The sequence below is a fragment of the Garra rufa genome, chromosome 24 (genome assembly GCF_049309525.1).
Source record: "Garra rufa chromosome 24, GarRuf1.0, whole genome shotgun sequence".
In the NCBI taxonomy this organism is placed as follows: domain Eukaryota; kingdom Metazoa; phylum Chordata; class Actinopteri; order Cypriniformes; family Cyprinidae; genus Garra; species Garra rufa.
The window spans coordinates 20,707,045-20,727,933 of record NC_133384.1 but is presented as its reverse complement, the minus strand read 5'-3'; the positions used below and the strand labels follow the sequence as shown (position 1 = coordinate 20,727,933).

Here is a 20,889-nt window from a genome sequence, read left to right as displayed (position 1 = left end):
TTTTTATCTCGCAATTCTTTATTTCTCGCAATTGCAAGTTTATATCTCGCAATTCTGACTTTCTTGCAATTGCAGGTTTTTATCTCGTAATTCAGACTTTATTTCTCACAATTGCAAGTTTATATCTCATAATTCAGACTTTATTTCTCACAATTGCGAGTTTATATCTCACAATTCGAACTTTATTTCTTCCAATTGTACATTTTTATCTCCGAATTCTGACTTTATTCTCACAATTGTGAGTTTTTATGTCGTTATTCTGACTTTATTTTTTCGCAATTGCAAGTTTTTATCTCACAATTCTGACTTTCTCACAATTGCAAGTTTTTATCTCACAATTCGGACTTTATTTCTCACAATTGTGCATTTTTATTTCGTAATTCTTACTTTGTTTCTAGTAATTGTGAATTTTTATCTTGCAATTCTTTATTTCTTGCAATTCTGAGTTTTTATCTTGTAATTCTGATTTTATTTCTCGTAATTGTGAGTTTATATCTCCCGATTCTTCTTTTATTTCACACAATTGTGTGTTTTTATCTTGTAATTCTGGACTTTGTTTCTAGTAATTGTGAATTTTTTTTCTTGCAATTCTGAGTTTTTATCTTGTAATTCTGATTTTATTTCTCATAATTGTGCGTTTGTATCTCATGATTCTTACTTTATTTCTCATAATTGCAACTTCTTACTATAATTCTGGCTTTATTTCTCGCAATTGCAAGTTATAAAGTCAGAATTGTGTGATTAAGAACTCGCAATTACGAGAAATGAAGTCAGAATTACAAGTTTATATCTATAGGAAAAAAGTCAGAATTGTGAGATGGAACAGTGATGGAAACATGCTTCCATACAATTGAGTCTTAAACAACACTGATTGGACCCCATTGGCTTTCATTGTGAGTCTTTTTTAAGATATCTTCCTTTGTTTTCCACAGAAGAGTCTGTTTGGGAATGACATACAGTAAGTCGTTGACAATTTTCATTTTGGATATTCTATCCCTTTAAATGTGTTTGCAAATGACATTTCATTTTGCCCTTAAACCCGAATCATATGGTTTAGATAATTGGGAGACTGGTAGTGCAGATAGCAATAAGCTGTACTTGAGGACAATAGCAGTCTCAGAAAGTCAAATCATCCCACATTGCATCTGCTAGAGGAAGAGCGTGCGGAGAGCTTTGCTGATCTGAGCCAGGCCTTCACGCTGAGCCTGAGATAGGGGAGACCCAAATCCTGAAACGCACTCCACCTGTCTCTGCCTGCTCAGCAAAAACTGAGCATCCACACTGAGAAAATGCTGGCAGGAGTTTTGATTCTCACAGTAATTGTAATCAAACCTCGGGATTCGCTGGTGTTTTCTAAGATGACAGCTGGGAATGTCTCACTGCCTGCTTCCAGATCTTTCTGCTCTGACTGGCTGACACTAATGACTGAAACTGTCAACTGCATTTCAAGCTTTCTATATCTTCTCTCTAATGCGTTTGAAAGTGTCTGGATTGGGGCAAAGGTTAAGTTAGGAATTGGTAACCCACAAACTGTTGACTGTCATTTTTCACTCAGCAAACAGATTATCAATAAGCAAGCAAGTGATAAATCTAATGAGTTTGAAAGCCATGAAATTAATGCTGCAATTGACTGACACGCATGAGGCTTCAATTATGGTTAAAGCATTGTTTGAAAAGTCTTCAGAGTTGTAATGATGTAATCGCCTGTACTCATGGAGCATACATAAATTTGACCATCTGTTTGGTCTTGTTTGTGTATCCATGGGACCGAATGTTCCCTCAGTGATAGCAAAACTCGAAAAAACAATATTGTAAATATTATTTATTAGTATTGGTGAATACTGGATATTTAAAGGAGGAGTTCACTTCCAGAACAAAAATTTACAGATAATTTGCTTACCCCCTTGTCATCCAAGATGTAAATGTCTTTCTTTCTTTAGTCGTAAAGAAATTATGTTTTTGAGGAAAACGTTTGAGGAATTATCTCCATATAGTGGACTTCAATGGTGCCCCTAAGTTTTACCTTCCAAAATGCAGTAAAAATGCAGCTTCAAAGGGCTCTAAACGATCCCAACCGTGGAAGAAGGGTCTTATCTAATGAAGAGATTGATTATTTTCTAAAAAAAATTACAGTTTTATCCTTTTTAACCTCAAATGCTCATCTGGTTTAAGACAGTTAGGGAAACTTCCATCTCATTTTCTCCTTCAACTTCAAAACAGTCCTACATTTTTTTTTTTGTAAAGGGCATTTAACAGGCGTCCACTTTGTAAACACTGGGTCTGTATTCTCCAGCGATTTTGAAGGGGAGAAAATGAGATGGGAGTTTTTCAACTGGAATACACAGAGTACGCACAGAGCTAGACAAAACAAGATTTTGAGGTTAAAAGGTAAATAAATTGTCATAAAAAAAAATCGTTTAGCTAAACAAGACCCTTCTTCCTCGCCTGGAATTGTTTAAAGCACTTTGAAGCTGCATTTAAACTGCATTTTGGAAGTTCAAACCCGCGGGCACCATAGAAGTCCACTATATGGAGAGGAATCCTAAAATGTTTTCCTCCAAAAAAAATAAAAATTTCTTTACGACTAAAGAAAGAAAGACATGAACATCTCAGATAAGTAAATTATTTGTAAACTTTTCCTTTATTTGTGCTTATGCTTTCCCTTTTTTATATTTAAATTACCTTTGCTGTCTTCAAACACTCACTTAGTCTTTATTCACTAATATTTAATTAACCAAGTAATTAAATAAAATTATTAATAAAAAATGCACACTTCCCCTTTAGGAACAAAAGAGATTTTAAAGTGACAGTTCACACAAAAATGAAAATTCTATCATTAACTACTCACCCTCATGTCGTTCCAAACACGTAAGACATTCGTTCATCTTCAGAACAGAATTAAGATGAGAAATTAAGAGATGAAATTGTTGAATAAAGTCTTTTTTTTTTCTTTGTATACAAGAAGTATTCTCGTAGCTTCATAAAATTGCGTTTGAACCACAGATGTCACATGGACTATTTTAACGATGTCCTTACTACCTTTCTGGGCCTTGAGCATGTCAGTTGTGCTACTGTCTATGCAAGGTCAGAAAACGCTCGGATTTAATCAAAAATATCTTAATTTGTGTTCTGAAGATGAACATTCGTACAGTTTCGGAACTACATAAGGGTGAGTAATTAATGACAGAATTTTTGGGTGAACTGTCCCTTTAAGAGCATACTCTGAGACCACTTTATAGGCTTTACAGTAGGTTTATTCCATATTCGACACAATTATGAACTACATTAATAATGAATTAAATTGTAATGTAGTTTAATGTCATTAAAATTGCAAATAGTTATTCAAACCTGATGAGGTGGAAATATCAGCAGTGAAAGGTCATGGAGGACTCCTGCAGATTCATACTGGCACAGTTAAATCATCCAGCACTGTCCTCCATGACCTTTCCTCCACATTCATGCTGCAATGTAAAGAAGCTTCAGGATATTACTGTCATGAATGTACATGCATTATGCATACCTGCATGTGCTGTATATGACTTTGCTTGCATCTTTGGATATGTGCAAGTGTGTTTTGCTCCCATAGGCAAGTCCATCTGCCTCCCTCAGGTCAGGCTTAGTAAAGGACATCTCTTTCCCGTTACTAGCAGACCATCTACAAAGGCAGCTTGGGCAACACGACTTGGCATTAAAGCCAAACCAGGGGGGATAGTCACTTTAACCCAAAGCTATGATCATTGTTTCAAGGTTATCCAAAACCACCAGATCCCGGTACATCATTTGGGACAACAACAGAACCATCTCCAGTGCATGTTGTGCTCTATTGGAAGAGGGCCGTAGCTTTTGATTATAACTCTGAATGTCTGGTTGATATGATAAGCATGCATCTTTATCCTCTGTTGAGCTGTTTGTTTGCTTCTCCTTGTCTTCATCTGTGCTGTATTTCCTCCAGCCTCCAGCCAAATACCTCTTGCCTGAGGTCAGCATTAATGATTACGGCAGGAACTGTGTGGTTATCGACCTGGACGAGACCCTTGTGCACAGCTCCTTCAAGGTACTTGTGAATACACACATAAACACCATATACGTGTAAGTGGCATATTAAGGCCCAATCCCAATTCTATTTTCTACCCCTTCGCCTACCCCTCGCCCCTTCCCCTTGTCCCTTGAAACAAAGTGTAAAGGGGAAGGGCTAAAATATTTCCCCTAAGAAATGGGACACCACTACAACACTGTGATACGTCATCATACGTTTTCGCTAGTTCCTAATGTTACATCAGAGGACATGCGCAGATGTTTATCACTCATTCCAAGATGTCAAAAATGTTGTCATGTTGCAAAAAGTACAAATGTACGGTGTACGCACCGTTCATTCACATGTGGCCGTAAGCAAAACAAACAACGCATTATCACATGCGCGGCAAATTGCTAATCAGTGTAGTGGTGCCTGGAGAAGTATATATGCTTCATTTGTGAATTTCATTTTTGAACTTTCTATTTGAACGCATTCGTTTTCTGGATCCTTGGACTAAAATGTTTACAGGGGTTCACTGGTTTAAGAAATTTCTGATCGTAAAAATCAGCTTCTTTTTATTTGTAAGGTATCGTTTTTATTATTATGTACTGATTTAAATTACTGGTGCGGTGAGCGGGCGCAGGTGCATTAGGCGCAATAATCAAATACATTTCAAAGCAAGCCGGCTCCACGGTCCTGACTGCATCATCACTGCCTTTATTGGGTGTTTTGAGCGAATATTTACATTTATTCACATGACTGGATGTGGTGGACTGCCATGATTTTGGCGAATGCAGGACACTGAATAATGCGCATCAGAGGGAATTTAAAAAGTGGAAGTATGTATACACCGTATACCTGCGTACACCATCCACGACTACACCACCGTTGCAAATTGCCGTGCCACTGGTCTTTCATGTTTCTAACATGCAGTCAAGTGTATATGACATAAAAATATATTTTGTAATATCGTGCAATCAGTGCTATCTGCTAGCAAACTTTAGCGATTTTTTTGCAAACGTTTATTTACAAAACAACACCATAAACACAAACACAAGATTGAAGGTAATATAAATATAATGAAACATTGTCATGAAAATCCTTATTAAAGGCAAAAATTACTTATATTTCCGAGTCTGCTTGCTCGAGTGAGCAGCCATGTTGGAAATTTCTCTTAGCCCTTCGTTTGAAGTGAGGTCCTGAAAAATCTTCGTTTGGAGGGCTATCTGGCCCTTCCCCTTACCCCTACCCCTCCAACCAAAAGAGAAATGAGACACCCCTACCCCTTCACGTGAACGCGCCAAACGGAGGGGTAGGGCTAAGTGTAGGGGTAAGGGGTAGAATTGGGATTGAGCCTAAAGCTAGTAATGATCTTTTGCTATGCCTTTCTAATCAGTTTTACCTTGGAGGCCATTGCCGTTCTTTATTTGACAAGCTTTTGAAGAGCGCCAAGTACTCACCCTCATGTAGTTTCCAAATCTGTAAGACCTTCGTTTATCGAACGACTCCGTTATAGCTTCCCAAGGGGTAAATTTTAAAGTTGTTTTTTTATGTAATTATTGAACTTCAGATTTTTTAATAATTATTTTTCCAGATTGAGTGGAAAATCTAGGACTAGTTTGCAAAAGTCGTTTTTTTTCATATCATCTCAAAATCATTTAATAAATTATTTGATTGGTAGCAGTGGTTCTAGAGGCAAAGTTGTCTGAAAAGAGGAGTTCTGTCATAGGATTACAAATAGTGTTGTCAAAAATATCGATATTTCGATAAATATCGATACTGAAATATCTGAACGGTAAAAATACTAATTTCCCGAAGTATCGATACTAGCCGAGCTGTCACTTTCACTTCTCCACAAAGACGCGTGACCGCAGTGCCTGTCTCGTCTCATTCAAGTGAAGGGAATAGAAAGGCGAGTGCGGCGACCCCGCGACCGGCTTTGTTTGATGAAGAACACAGCAGGAGTGCTATCTGGAAATATTTCGGATATGAAGCAAATGAACATGGAAATCCGAAGTACACAAGCAAGCCAATATATAAGAGCTGCTACAGAGCAGTGCTAACAAAAGGCGCTAACACCACTAATTTCGCAAAGCACCTGAAAGACAGACACCCGAATCTATATAAAAAATTTCGAGAGGTTGGTAATTGTGCTCATTTTAACATTACTGAATCATTAAATAAGATTGCCTATTATTGTTGCTGATATGAGTGTTGTCCCGTTTTTTACCGTAGTTCATTAATATAATCTGATTGAGGAATCTTAGACGAGTAAATACTTTAACTGCCGTCAAATGTAAATTAACTGTGCTTATTTAACTTTATTTATTTAAAAAAAAAAAAATTACTTAAATTCTGCAATTTGTCTTAATGTCTATCCAGAGCATTGTTTTCATGTGTGATGCACGCATGTTTGCTTGCATGGATCGGTGATTATGAATCCGGCATTAAAATCTGTTCATCAAATAATATTAATGTATTAACCAGCATTTACTTGTATGTGTGAAAAAAACGTGCAATGTACAATTGTTTACTCCCTTGAAAAATACAATATTGCCCCCAGTGGCCGATTTCTTTATAATTTGTGTCAGAGCTTTGGGCCGTGAGTCAAAGCTTCATTCCGATCGGCCTCTGTTAACCTTGTCTAATAGGTTTTGCGAGAAAAAATGAAGAATTGTATTTTTATTGTTTATTTCTCGCAATTGCAAGTTTTTATCTTGCAGTTCTAAGAAAATTACACTTACGAGAAATCAGTAAGAATTTGGTTATAAAAAATTGCAATTCTGACTTATTTCTTGCAATTTAGAGTGTTTGTCTCACAATTTTGAAAAAAAAGTTGGAATTGCGAGAAAAAATTAAGAATTGCAAGTTTTTATCTTGCAATTTTGACTTTATTTTTCACAATTGCAAGTTTTTATCTCGCAATTCTGACTTTGTTTCTCACAATTGCAAGTTTTTATCTAGCAATTCTGAAAAAAAATAATTTGTCAGAATTGCAAGGAAAAAAGTCGTAAAAAAATGTATTTATTGCAATTCTGAAAAATGCAGTATCGCCCCCCAGTGGCCGATTTCTTTCAAATTTCTCACAGAGCTTTGGGGCCGTGAGTCAAACAGGCCCACCGAGTTTAGTCCAAAATACCCACAAGTTTTGCAGGCTCAAGATTAAATCTAAGGCATGTTTTGTCCGACGTGAGCCAAGGATTCCAACGACATAAGATACTTGAGCCTGCGGTTGACTGTTTAGGAGTTATGAGCAATTTCGTACTTTTGGTCTCTGTAGTGCCCCCGTCAGGCCGATTGGGACGAGACTCGGTGTCATTGTTGGCGGTGTGAGTACTACCATTCCTCCAAATTTCAAGTCTCTACAACTTACGGTTTGGTCTGCACAATCTGTTTTACATAGAGATTGCTGATCCTTGGCAATTCTAGCAATTACAATAAGGGTTTCATCACTATGTGACTGGAACCCTAATAACGACTTTATTCAACAATTTCTGCTCTTCCGTGTCAGTCTTTGACGCACGTTCACGAGAATACCATGACGCATGCAAAATTGTTAAATAAAGTTATTTTTGTTGTCTTTGCGCACAAAAAGTATTCTTGTAGCTTCATAATACAGTTGAGCCAATGATGGACTAATTTAACAATGTCCATACTACCATTCTGGGCCTTAAATGTGTCAGTTGTTTTGCTGTCTATGCAGGGTCAGAAACCTCTCGTATTTGATCAAAAATATCTTCATTTGTGTTCCGGAGATGAACAAAGGTCTTACGGGTTTGGAATGACATGAGAGTGAGTAATTAATGACAGAATTTTCATTTTTGGGTGAACTATCGCTTTAAATATTGTTGTTTTAAAGCCTAGTTAGCTACCTGTGTAGGGAGCCTTTCAAGGTGTTTTAAAAATGTTACATTTAGCACCAGAACCATTCTTCACAATGATGGAAATCCCAGAATACACAACAATCCAAAATGGTGGAGAATGCGGGCAAAATGTTCATTATGAAGCATATTTTTCACTTAGGACTGACAAAAATAGATAACAATAGTAATGTGAAATAGATTATTTTCATTTTTAAATGAACATTGAGCAAATTCAGATACTTCACACCTGCACAGTGGTTTGGAGTGGCCAGATGATTTATTTGAGTAAACTATGACATGATAACAGAAGGCATTGGCAGGTTGTTGGGGTGGATTTTATGTCCCAAATGATTTAAATCCTCTTCTGAGATTAAATGTTTGTCTGGTCCCTAGAAAGTAGCGCTTCGGGGAGCCACCTGCTGAGCGCAGTGACCCACTTCTCCGCATCTTTAGGCTGGTTTTTAGCTCTCTCGCTCTCTCTCACACATACACGGTCAAAAAAAAAACAACCATGGCCAGTTGATTATACACAATCACCCTACATTTACATATGTACACACATCCTGCTTAATGCATACATGTCTTCCACAGCTGGATACATCCTCACTCCTAAAAGAGAAAGACAGTGATGGATACTGAATGTGTTTGCTCTAAGACTAATAACTGTGTTTTGTTAAGCCTGTCCTCCTTTAAGATGTCTGCCTGGCAGCTCCTGTTTTTGCTCAGAGAAAAGAGAAAGGCGGCGACTGAGAGAAAGAGGCCCAGAGAGAGGGATGCATGCCTTTGTGCGCGTTCACAACCTCACATACACACAAATACACCCATCCTGACACCAACACACACCCACATACACATCACTTTGGAAAGGTATTCTCATGGTTATGCAAAAAAAAGATTTGACTTTGAGCATAATTGACGAGTACTTACAATATATTCTATTAATTACGATTATATCTTAATTTTCTTAGTGACAGAAGATGTTTTCTTTTCCTTTTTTACATTTACATACAACAAATATTTGAACATTTAAACAATATAAACTATTCTGTTTAAAATTAAAAGGAATTTTTGAGTTTAAGACACTATTTTTGTATAATGTTGACAGCTGATTTTCTTACGCTATTATAGCTTAATGTTTTTCTCTTTTTAATATTTTTTACATAATAAAACGATTTAATCTCGCTTCAATCTCCAAAGTCAATGTAATTTCTTATGTGGTAAGAAGCCATGTATTAAGTAGGATAATGTCAGTTTTTGCAAAATATATATGTGGAGTTTAGTTAGATATTTTATTAAATATATATTGCATTTTTTTCTAGCTAATAAATACTGCTATGACAATGTCACAATCCCAGTTCGTATAGATCACACACTCCTCCTGCTGGCCATATTTTGAACTGATGTGTAAATCAGTTGACTGTGAAAACTGATCTGAAATCAGTCCCTTCATTAAATATTTATTTCAGACAGTCATTAAATTAATAAAACATTCATAAATGCAATGTTTTTTTAGATAAAACAGTTGAACTGTTAACTGAGAAAAATCAGTTTCTTTATTTTGTTTTTCAGTAAAAACATTCTTAAATGTTTACTTAATAATAAAAAAATTGCAAACTATTTTTTTTTCTGAGAATTTAAATTTAATTTAATTTAATTGTATTTTATTGTTTTTGCGTTTGGTTTTTGTTACCCATTGATGGACAGTTTAATGTTGTTTTAAGCATATTTTCAATTTTGGTAAATTTATGTGTTTTTTTGTTTGTTTGTTTTTAAAGAATGAGCCAAATGGTAAACAAAATTATATTAGTGAAATACAAAACTATTTTTTTCAAAATTATGAAATTTAAAATTTGATCATGTTTTGAGAATGTTCTGGATGTACACTACAAGTCAAAAGTTTTTGAACATTAAGGTTTTTAATGTATTTTAAAGAAGTCTCTTCTGCTCACAAAGCCTGCATTTATTTGGTGCAAAGTACAGCAAAAACAGTAAAATTTTGAAATATTTTCACTATTTAAAATAACTGTTTTCTATTTAAATATTTTTTTTCAATATAATTTATTTCTCATTCTCATTTCTCCAGTCTTCAGTATCACATGATTTTTCAGAAATCATTCTAATATACTGATTTGCTCTTCAAGATGCATCTTTTTATTATTATCAATAATTTAAACAGTTGAGTACATTTTTTCAGGATTCTTTGGTGAATAACAGATCCAAATATCCGCATTTATCTAAAATAAAAAGTTAAAAAGCTTTTGTCACATTATACACTATACCATTCAAAAGCTTGGAGTCAGTAAAATTTTTGAGGGGAAGAAATTATAGAAATTTATATTTTTATTTATCAAGGATGCATTAAATTGATGATAAAGACATTTGAATGTTACAAAAAAATTCAGATATTTCAGATAAATGCTGTTCTTCTGAACTTTATTTTCATCAAAAAAACCTGAAAAAATTCTACTCAGCTGTTTTCAACATTATAATAATAATAGTAAAACTTTTTTGAGCGGCAAATCAAAAATATTAGAATGATGGTGAGCAGAAGAGACTTCCTTAAAAAACATGAAAAATCTTTGTTCAAAAACTTTTGGTAGTGTACTTGTTCTGAAAACAAGACTTAATAAGAATTTTGCCTGTTATAAATGAAATTATCCATCACAGTCGTAATGTTATTCTAACCAGGTCAGATATTAGATGAGACTTCTCCTTTGCCATCCGATCAGAACTGAGATCCATAGAATTTCTGTGTTTTTAACAAGCCCTTGAAAAGTGCAGAGAGCAAAAGTTTTCATCCTCATCTCCCTTTCCCTTTCTCTGTTTGCATGAAGACAGCTCATGGCCACCCGCTGAGTCTCTTTCATCGTCTCCCAGCACTCTCCAGTGCATCTCCTCCTCTCTCTCCCTCCGCTTTCTTTAAAAGCGTATCAAGTCTCTTTTCAAAGACGCTTGCAGTTCCCAGCTCCATGCAGTCAGCTGTCAGAAACACACACGCTCATGCACATACACTCTTAAAGCTCAAAGAGGTCTAATTGAAAGTCTTGACTACAGGTAGCTGTGAAGCGATGAATGCCTCCCTCTGGCTCTCTCAGAGAACAGCGCAGCTGATACAGCTGTAACATACTTATGGTCGGTTTCAAACAGGCTTCTAATGTGTGATTTCCTGTTTTTTGCCCGCAGCCCATCAGCAACGCAGACTTTATAGTCCCTGTGGAGATCGACGGAACAGTTCATCAGGTACCGTGCAAATAGGTTCAGATGTAGCCATGGGTAAATGCTCACACGTTGTTGGCACGGATTACTAGCACAGCTCTCGCCCCCTTTGAATCTGGACTGTGTTTTTTGGGCTGCAATGTTAAGTAACCTTGACAAGCCATGGGTTCCATACAAGCTCAATCAAAAGCATTTGCGGGAAGATAAAAACAAATATAATTTTGATTTGTCTCTTGTTTTCTTTAAAAATAAACAAAAAAACAACATTCATGTTGAGGCACTTACAACAAATGTGGGTGGGACCAAAAAAAAGACAAACTCGCAATTCTGAGAAATAAAGTCAAAATTGAGAGACTGAATTGTGACTTTATAACTCGCAATTGCGAGTTTATATCTTGCAATTCTGATTTTATAACATGAATTGCGAAAAAAGTAAGAATTGTGAAAAAAAGAATTGATACAAACTTGAGATTTTGTGAGAAAAAAGATAAAAACTTATTTTTCGCTGAGTTTGTATCACGCAGTTCTAAGAAAAAAGTCTGAATTGTGACTATATCTCGCAATTCTTACTTTATAATTTGCAATTTGTCTTGCAATTTTGATTTTTATAAGATGAATTGTGAGAAAAAGTAAGAATTGTGAAAAAAGAATTGATACAAACTTGCAATTGTGAGGAAAAAAAGATAAAAACAATTCTGACTTTATTTCTCGCTACTGAGTTTATATCACGCAATTCTTAGAAAAAAATTCTTAATTGTGACTGTATCTTGCAATTCTGACTATTTCTCACAATTTTGAGTTCATATCACGCAATTCTGACTTTATAAATCGCAATTGCAAGTTTATATCTTGCAATTCTGACTTGCGAGAAAAAAGTAAGAATTGCGAGAAAAAAAGAATTGCGAAATACAAACTTACAATTGCAAAAAACGAGATAAAAACTCGGAATTCAGAATTTATTTCTTGCTATTGAGTTTATATCACAATTCTGAGAAAATAATTCTGAGTTGTGACTGTCTCGCAATTGTGAGTTTATATCTTGCAGTTCTGACTTAACACGTATTTGCGAGAAAAAAAGTAAGAATAGTGAGATATAAGCTGCCAATTACGAGAAAAAACTCAGAATTGCGAGATACTAGTCTGACTTTTTTCTGGCACTTGCCTGTTATAAAGTCAAAATTGCGAGATATAGTCACAATTGACTTCTTTCTTACAATTACGTGACTAAAAACTCACAATTGCAAGAAACAAAAAAGTCAGAATTGCGAGATTTAAACTCGCAAATGCGAGCTATAATGTCAGAATTGCGAGATATAGTCTCTATTAAGAATTTTTTTCTCAGAATTTGTGATATTAATGCAATTGCGAGAAATTAAGTTAGAATTGTTTTTTTTATCCTGCAATTCTGACTTTATTTCTTGCAATTGAGTTTATATCACAAATTCTGAGGAAAAAAAGTCAGAATTGTGAGATATAAACTCACAATTGCGAAAAAGAAAGTTAGAATTGTAAGATAATTCTGTGATTATTCCGTGCCAGAATAAAAAAAAAAAAAAAGTAACTTTATAGCTCCCGATTGTGAGTTTATATCTTGCGATTCTGACTTTATAACATGAATTGCAAGAAAAAGTAAGAATTGCGAAAAAAAATTTGATACAACTTGAGATCTCACAAGTCTGACTTTAATTTTCAGAATTGTGACTTCATTTCTCAGAATTGCAAGTTTATTTCTTATAATTTGGAGTTTAAATCTCACAATTCTGAGAAAAAATGTCAGAATTGCGAGTTTGTATCACGTAGTTCTGAGAAAAAAGTCAGAATTGCGACATCTAAATTCGCAATTGTGAGAAAGTGAGAATTGCGACATCTAAATTCGCAATTGTGAGAAAGTCAGAATTGTGAGATAAAAAAGTCGCAATTACTTATTTTTTATTCAGTGCCGGAAACAGGCTTCCATTACTTCAAACTTGAAAATGTGTATTCCTTGTCAAAACGCTTGTTTTGTTTTGGTCTGTGTGATTCCGCCCACAGCCAGTTTATCCAATAGTATTTTGACATCCGAGGTTGCCAGCATTTTAAAGCCACTAAAGGCAGCAAACGAACTGGCTCAGAGATCACAGATTCTACCCGACCTAAAAAGCCTGGGCAACCATTTAAAAAGCTGTAGGATCACAAGAATATTAAAATGCAGATAAATCAACTCATAAACTTGCAGCATAAGGCTTGTTGCCTTCCATTGTTAACTGCGCTTGTTCCTGTTGCGAGTCCTCAATCTGGCAACCCGTGTGAGTGTCGTATCTGAGGAAGAAGGGGCACGAGAAACTCAATTTTGAATTAGAACTGCAGTACCAATTTTAATCGCTAACTGTCAATATTACATATTGCACCTTTATTAAAGCACTTACGTTAATACCTTTACTAAATGTAGTACTAATGTGCAGTATTTGAGCCATAAAGTGGCTTAATCCATCATTTTTACAGTTGTATTTTGGCACTGGTAAACAAGATTGTTCAGCATAAGGATTATCTTTTATTGAACCTGACAGTGTTGTTTTTGACAACCATCTTAGATTTAGTCTTAGTCTTAGTCTTTTGGACTAAAATGCTTATTAGTTTTAGTGTGAGCTTCCGGATCGACTATTTTCACCAATAATTACAATAATGAAGGAATGTTTTAAAACATAAAAGACAAACAAGGATGGAATGCTAAAACGGCTTGCCATACTAGTATGGCAAAGAGTATTTAATGCTAAAACGGCTTGCCATAGCGGCAGATACGTTTTAGGTTTTGATTGGCATGCACAATAAACAGAAATGTCATGCATTTTAAACGTGTGACGGACCACCCACTAACATTTTCGTCTATTCTCGTCTCGTCAACGAAAACTCACACGTCTCGTCATGTTTTAGTCATCAACGAGCCATTTTTATCTCGTCATCGTCTCGTTATCGTCATGAAAAAAGTGGCGTCAACGAAAAGATTTCGTCATCGTCATCGTTGACGAAAACAACACTGGAACCTGAAATATTCCTGTAAAAAAATAACTAAATACATCTTAGTGACAACGTTCTCACCATTCTGTGCATTCTCCGCTGTATTAAGACATCAGCGGTAATGATATCTTATCATTTCTAACATTTGTCCTCTGAGGCTTTATATTTTTATTCATTTTTCCCCCATCCTTTGATGTCTTAAAAAGCCGTAATATGTGAGTGGCCCCAAAGGGTTCATGCTAAATCACAGTCTGAATCTGAACTCATTTCCTTTTTATCATTCTCCTCGAGTCGTTGGGTGCGATGTAGTCAGCAGCACTCGCTTGAGGTAACTAACTTGAAGTAAACAAATGTCACCAGTTGAAAGTTCAGCATAAACACACTTGAGGGGAGACTGAAGTGTGTTGATAGTAAGTCTGTGTGTAAGTCAATATGGCTCATTTGTTCCTGGAAAACATCTGCGAAGTGGCTGGTACCTGGTTCAAGTAATCCAGGATAGGCTTTGTGGATCAGGGTTGGCCTGTTCTTGGTTACTTGCACTGGGTTGCAGCTACTGAACGACAAGTTCAAGACTGAAACTGCATAGAGGTCTGTTGGAAGTTCAATGTCAGCATCTTTCTGTCCATTTGCAGAAAGCAGAAGTGATATCTTTTCATAAGTAATCACCCTTTATTTGGTTTGTTTGAAGGTATACGTGCTGAAGAGGCCTCACGTGGATGAGTTTCTGCAGAAGATGGGCGAACTGTTTGAATGTGTTCTTTTTACAGCCAGCTTGGCTAAGGTAAGATCTCGAAGGTTTCTTCAGACTGCATATAATCCATCTTTAGGACTGGCTCCTAGTCAACATTTTTTCAATATCTGGTCAATTAGTCAATATTTTTACACTCGATTTAGCAACGAAAGTCACTTTCAGTGAAAGCTGACATTAGCAATATTATTATATGTGTGAGCCCGGTGACTCGACAAAGTTGAGAAAAGTTGAACGTTATGCAAATGAGTGATGAATTGAAGTCAGTGGAGCTCACAGGATCTATTTGCTGTAAGATACTCTCCGAGGAACTGTAATGTTGTTTAGAGCGATTTTGCTGTTCTGTGTGATTTATATATACCTATATACTAAAAAAATGATGTGTGGAAAACTGAGTCAGAACATTTGTGTGAAGTAAGTTTGGTTCATACATTGGTAATCGTTTATCTTGTTCATGAGATGATGTATTATGCACCACTTGTATTAACATAAAACGTTTTCCCTGCCAAACATTGATTTTTAGCAGCAGGAAAACAAGATTTCGTGTCAAAATAGAATGACATCTTATTTTATTGCAATTTTATCCCAGTTTTTCAAATGGAGAAGCAATCAGATTTAAATATATAAATCCATATATTAAGTATTTTATTATGTTTGTAAAAAATATTTAAGTTATATATTATTTTTTATGTGTTTTTGGGGGGCTGCATTTGAGTCAGATATGTAAAGCTTTTATTTATTTATTTATTTTAAATTCCTTCATTTTTAATGCATTATTTATTTTTTATTTATTTTTTGCAAGAACAGCATACTTGAGTGCTACTGAATATAAATATTAAATATTTATAAAATATGATAAATATTGTAAAATGTATTAAATATTTTTTTTGATATTCTTCGTTTTGTACTATTTTTGATTTAACTTTTTTGTAATGCAATATTTTGTAATAAATATTAAATATTTAAAACAAATATGAGAACTTATATTGTTATAGTTGGTTTTTGGACTGGATTTGTGTCAGAAAAATGAAGTATTGATTTTATTTATTTATGAACATATGTTTAATTCATTGAAATCAATTTAAGTTAATAATAATAATAATTACATTTGGAAAAAAAAAAAGTTGTATATTATTTTGTTTAAAAAATATTAAATAATTTTTTAAATATGATAAATATTTTAAAATGTATTATATATATTAAAATATTTTTAATATTCTTTTCTTTACTATTTTTTCATTAAACATATTTTTATTTATAAAGATATATTCCTTTATGTTGGTTTTTAGGCTGGATTTGTGAGCAGATAAGTATGTATGTTATGTATTTATTTATTTATATTTATTTATTTATTTATTTATTAACACGTTTTAATTCATTTTAATTTAATAATAATTATTATTATTAAAAAAATAAGTTACATATTATTTCTTCTAAGCAAAGTATTTATTTATTTGATTGTTTATTTAATTTTATTTAAGTACTTTAAATTCCTTCATTTTTAATGTATTTTATAATAACAATTTATTTATTTATTTATTATCTTTGCAAAAACAGCATGCTTGAGTGCTACTAACACAGCTGCCAAACTGCTTAGCTTCAGTTTTGCTTGAAACTTTTTAAATACTTTTTTTGTAATAAATATTAAATATTTCACAAATATGATAAATATTTTTGAATGTATTAAATATATGATATATATAATTTTTATTTTTTTTATTTAGAGAAAATACCAATACCTTCTACGCTTGTATTCAGGCAGGGAAAGTTAGTCCGTTTGGTCACAGCGTGATTGTTGTATTGTTCATCTGTATTTTTGATCCTGCAGTACGCTGACCCTGTAGCAGACCTGTTGGACCAGTGGGGTGTATTCAGGGCACGGCTCTTCAGGGAATCCTGTGTGTTCCACCGGGGGAACTACGTCAAAGACCTCAGCCGACTGGGCCGAGAGCTCAACAAAGTCATCATAGTTGACAACTCACCTGCCTCCTACATCTTCCATCCAGAAAACGCTGTACGTATCACTATGGGCCGCACCTGCAATTGATTTGACATCACAGCATCACAATACACTGTTACTATATGACTGTATTACTGTAGCAACTTTATCCTAGAATTACCTTTTCCAGTGGAACTAATGAGGTAGAACCCAGCCACTGGCACTTCACACTCCTTTGTCAAAACTTCTCATCAATTATAGACTCAGTGTGTAGCCAGAGACCTGTGAAGTCAGACAGATCCTACTGTACCTCAGTGCTGTCACCTCCCACACACGCTTACATCCCTCCTGTTAAATGAGAAGGTGTTATTCTGTATTCAAACTAATGAGCTAAAGGTGCTGCTGATTAAAGTCGGTTATCTGTGAGGTGGTGCAGACCTCTTCTCAACACACTGCACACAGTAGGCAAGTAAGTGAGTTACATAACATCTGCTGTTAATAGTACTTTTTAGGGCTGCACGATGTCAGTCATATAATGGCAGTCAATGGTTACCAAGTCTTTAAAGAGTAAAAAAAACATACACAGATGAAACCAAATTAAACCCTGCGGCTCGTGACGATACATACAAACATGTGGATAACATGCAACATACAGTACCATAAGTATTAGTATTGTAATCTAACAATTGTACTGTAAAATAAAATAATACATCATTTTAATTGTATTTAAGCTTTTATTTTACCGTGGAAAATTACAGTTGTTATATTTATTATATTTAAGCTGCCATTAAATGTTTTATTTTCCTACAATTTGTGAATTCTTAGTACTCCTATAGTATTCCTATATTTTTAAACAAACACATTTATGATGGATTTTCAGTGTTATAGGGGATATAAATGTTCTAAAGAGTACTTTTATGAAGCTTTTTAATGACAGATACATTTTTAAAGGGACAGAACAAGTAGTTTGAAAACGCATCAGTTATTGAACACAATTAGAAATTCATTTTTCAATCTTGCTGAAGTTTTTTCTGTTTTCTTTAAGGGGTACTTAAGCAAAAAAAAACATTTTCTGTCATTATTGATTCACCCTCATGTAATCTCAAATCCTCAAAACATGTTCTTTAAGTTCCACAGAAGAAAGTCTTAAAAAAATCATTTTTAATATTTAATGTTTTTAATATAACTGTCCCTTTAAAGGAGTAGTTCACTTTCAGAACAAAAATGTATAGATAATGTACTCACCTCTTTGTCATCAAAGATGTTCATGTCTTATTTTATCAGTCGTAAGGAAATAGTGTTTTTTGAGGAAAACATTTCAGGATTTCTCTCCATATAATGGACTTCTATGGTGCCCCCGAGTTTAAACTTCCAAAATGCACTTTAAAGGGCTCTAAACGATCACAGCCGAGGAAAGAAGGGTCTTATCTAGCAAAACGATGGGTTATTTTCTAAAAAGATTACAATTTATATACTTTTTAACCTCAAGCGCCCATCTTGTCTAGCTCAGCAAGATGAGCTTTTGAGATTAAAAAATATATAAGTTAATAGAATATAACCGATCGTTTCGCTAGATAAGACCCTTCTTCCTTGGCTGGGAACATTTAGAGCCTTTTGAAGCCGCATTTAAACTGCATTTTGGAAGTTTAAACTCAGGGGCACCATAGAAGTCCACTATATGGAGAGAAATCCTGAAATGTTATCCTCAAAAAATACCATTTCTTTACGACTGACGAAAGAAAGACATGACCATCTTGGATGACAAGGGGGTGAGTCCATTATCTGTAAATTTTTGTTCTGAAAGTGAACTACTCCTTTAAGGGAGATTTCGTATGCCTTATTAAAGGATTAGTTCACTCCAGAATAAAAATTTCCTGAAAATGTATATATTCGTCCAAGATGTTTGTCTTTCTTTCTCCAGTTAAAAAGAAAACTTTTTGAGGTTTTTGAGGAAATCCTTCCAGGATTTTTCTCCATATAGTGGACTTTAGTGGGTTGAAGGTCCAAATTGTAGTTTCAATGGAACTTTAAAGGCCTCTACACGATCCCAGCCGAGGAAGAAGAGTCGTATCTATTGAAACTATCAATCATTTTCTAGAAAAATAAAATTGTATATACTTTTTAACGACAAATGCTTGCTCATCGATGCACGTTCACGACTGAACGTTGGAAGGGTCACATGAGGTTAGTTCTTCATCTGTGTACTTGGTAGGGCGAAAAACTTCAAAATTGTCCAACATCATTGTTTTACCTTTTTTTGTAAAGGGCGTTTTTTTTTTTTTTTTGCATGTTTGCTTTGTAAACATTGGATCTGTACTTCTTCCTACATCACGCGTGACCTTTCCAATGTGATTATGTAATGGTGTGAAGTCGAGCTAGTGCAAGACAAGTATTTGTGGTTAAAAAGTATATACATTTTTATTTTTCTTAGAAAATTACTGTTTGACTAGATAAGACCTTCAACCTGCTGATCCCCATTGAAGTCCACTATATGGAGAAAAATCCTGGAATGTTTTCCTCAAAAACCTTAATTTCTTTCGACTGGAGAAAGCAAGACATGAACATCTTGAATGACATCTGGGAGTGAACTAATCCTTTAGGAAACCCTATACAATGAACAAATGTTTGTGTGTTTGCAGGTGCCGGTGCAGTCGTGGTTTGATGACATGACAGACACTGAGCTACTTGATTTACTGCCACTGTTTGAAGGCCTGAGCAAAGAGACGGACGTTTACAGTGTGTTACAGAGCCTGAGGGCCAGGTAGCATACGGGTCCAGCACTGCCTTGCAAACACGAACACCCCCTCCAGCCATCTCAGCCACCGTTCGGCTCTGGCCTCTAGAGGACACCACTCACCCAACGAACGCCACTCCATCTCTCTCAATGGACCAACGGCCAGCATAATTCCTTGGCAAGCAAATATATACTGTACACTCAGTTTCTTTCAACTTTTGATGCGGAATGAAGAAAAAAAAGCTTCGTTTTATAAGAGAAACACGAGTTTACTATCCTTGCGTATATTAACCAGGAAAAAGAACAAGACGTGCTATTTTTCTGGACCGGCGTTGAAACACCTTGAACTTTTTTTCTGTTCAGGCTATGCAGGCAGTCTTTTCCGCGGAGTCATCGGTAGTTCCAACAACTGTGATTCATTTTTTTTCTCGTTCTCGTACCAAACAAAGTGCCTTCTGACTTGTTTTTAAGGGGACACAATGAGTTTTTGTATGCTGCATATTTACAATTCAAAACCTTTAAACACTTACTGTAAGAGCGAACGATCTTTTAAAACTCGTAAGGACTTTTCAGAGACGATCAAAAGTCTTCATTGGACTGAATGATATTAACAGGCAAAGGCTGATGCTGTTATTTTCTTGGGTTCTTGTATGCCTTTGAAAATATAGCTTATAAGTGTTTAAAAGAAACGTTTGCATCTATTACCCAACTGTGATTTGAACTAATAATACAATATATATTGTGAAAAATGCCTAAAGTTAATCAATCCAATACGTCAGGATCTGAAATTAATAATCATCATTATTAAAATAAAAGATGCAATCGATATAAAGAACGCCTCACATGTTTCAATTTGTTTGCATTACACTCCAAAGGGATGCTGGGAAGCCATTAGCAGATTACATACAGTAAGTCCATCGTACAAGGCCTTTACAGTACAATGATTGAATGATGAATCCTCAGGATTTTGTGTAAAAAAAAAAAAAAGAGTGCAAAGAAGTGTGGGCTGTGTGAAATGTAGTTAATGAGCAAACTTTGAGCGCTCAAGTTAGTTTGCTGCATGATTTGGCACAAACTATGTGGTTCATTTATAGAACCAAAAGGCCACTTGTGACAGTAAATAGTCATTTTTGGTGGTAAAACTTAGAAGAAGTTTTTAGCTGTGGAAATCTATGTGGTGGCTGTCATCGGTTGACCTTAGAGTCTGAGAAAGGTAAGATGGTTTTTACATTATATCACAAATGTCTCATTTTACACTTTTAAGGTGAGAAGGAAAATAGTTTGACCTGACGTGACTCTTTTGTTGGTGTAACTTAATGTAACTATATTGTTTCAGTCATTAAATAGTTTCTCTGAGTTGCATAAAACAAGACCAACATT

At 34.9% G+C, this 20,889-nt stretch overlaps 1 protein-coding gene across 2 annotated transcripts in view; it reads left to right on the top strand.

Annotated features, from left to right (window-relative positions):
• ctdspla (CTD (carboxy-terminal domain, RNA polymerase II, polypeptide A) small phosphatase-like a) overlaps positions 1–20,344 on the top strand; it is a 59,333-nt gene extending 38,989 nt beyond the window's left edge. For both annotated transcript variants that reach the window (XM_073830908.1, XM_073830907.1), the window contains 5 exons: positions 3,953–4,054; positions 11,062–11,118; positions 14,777–14,869; positions 16,665–16,850; positions 19,415–20,344. In XM_073830908.1, coding sequence (XP_073687009.1) covers positions 3,953–4,054; positions 11,062–11,118; positions 14,777–14,869; positions 16,665–16,850; positions 19,415–19,540 — 564 coding nt within the window. In that variant the 3' untranslated portion in view covers positions 19,541–20,344. The remainder of the gene's footprint in view (positions 1–3,952; positions 4,055–11,061; positions 11,119–14,776; positions 14,870–16,664; positions 16,851–19,414) is intronic.
• The last annotated feature ends 545 nt before the right edge of the window (positions 20,345–20,889 follow it).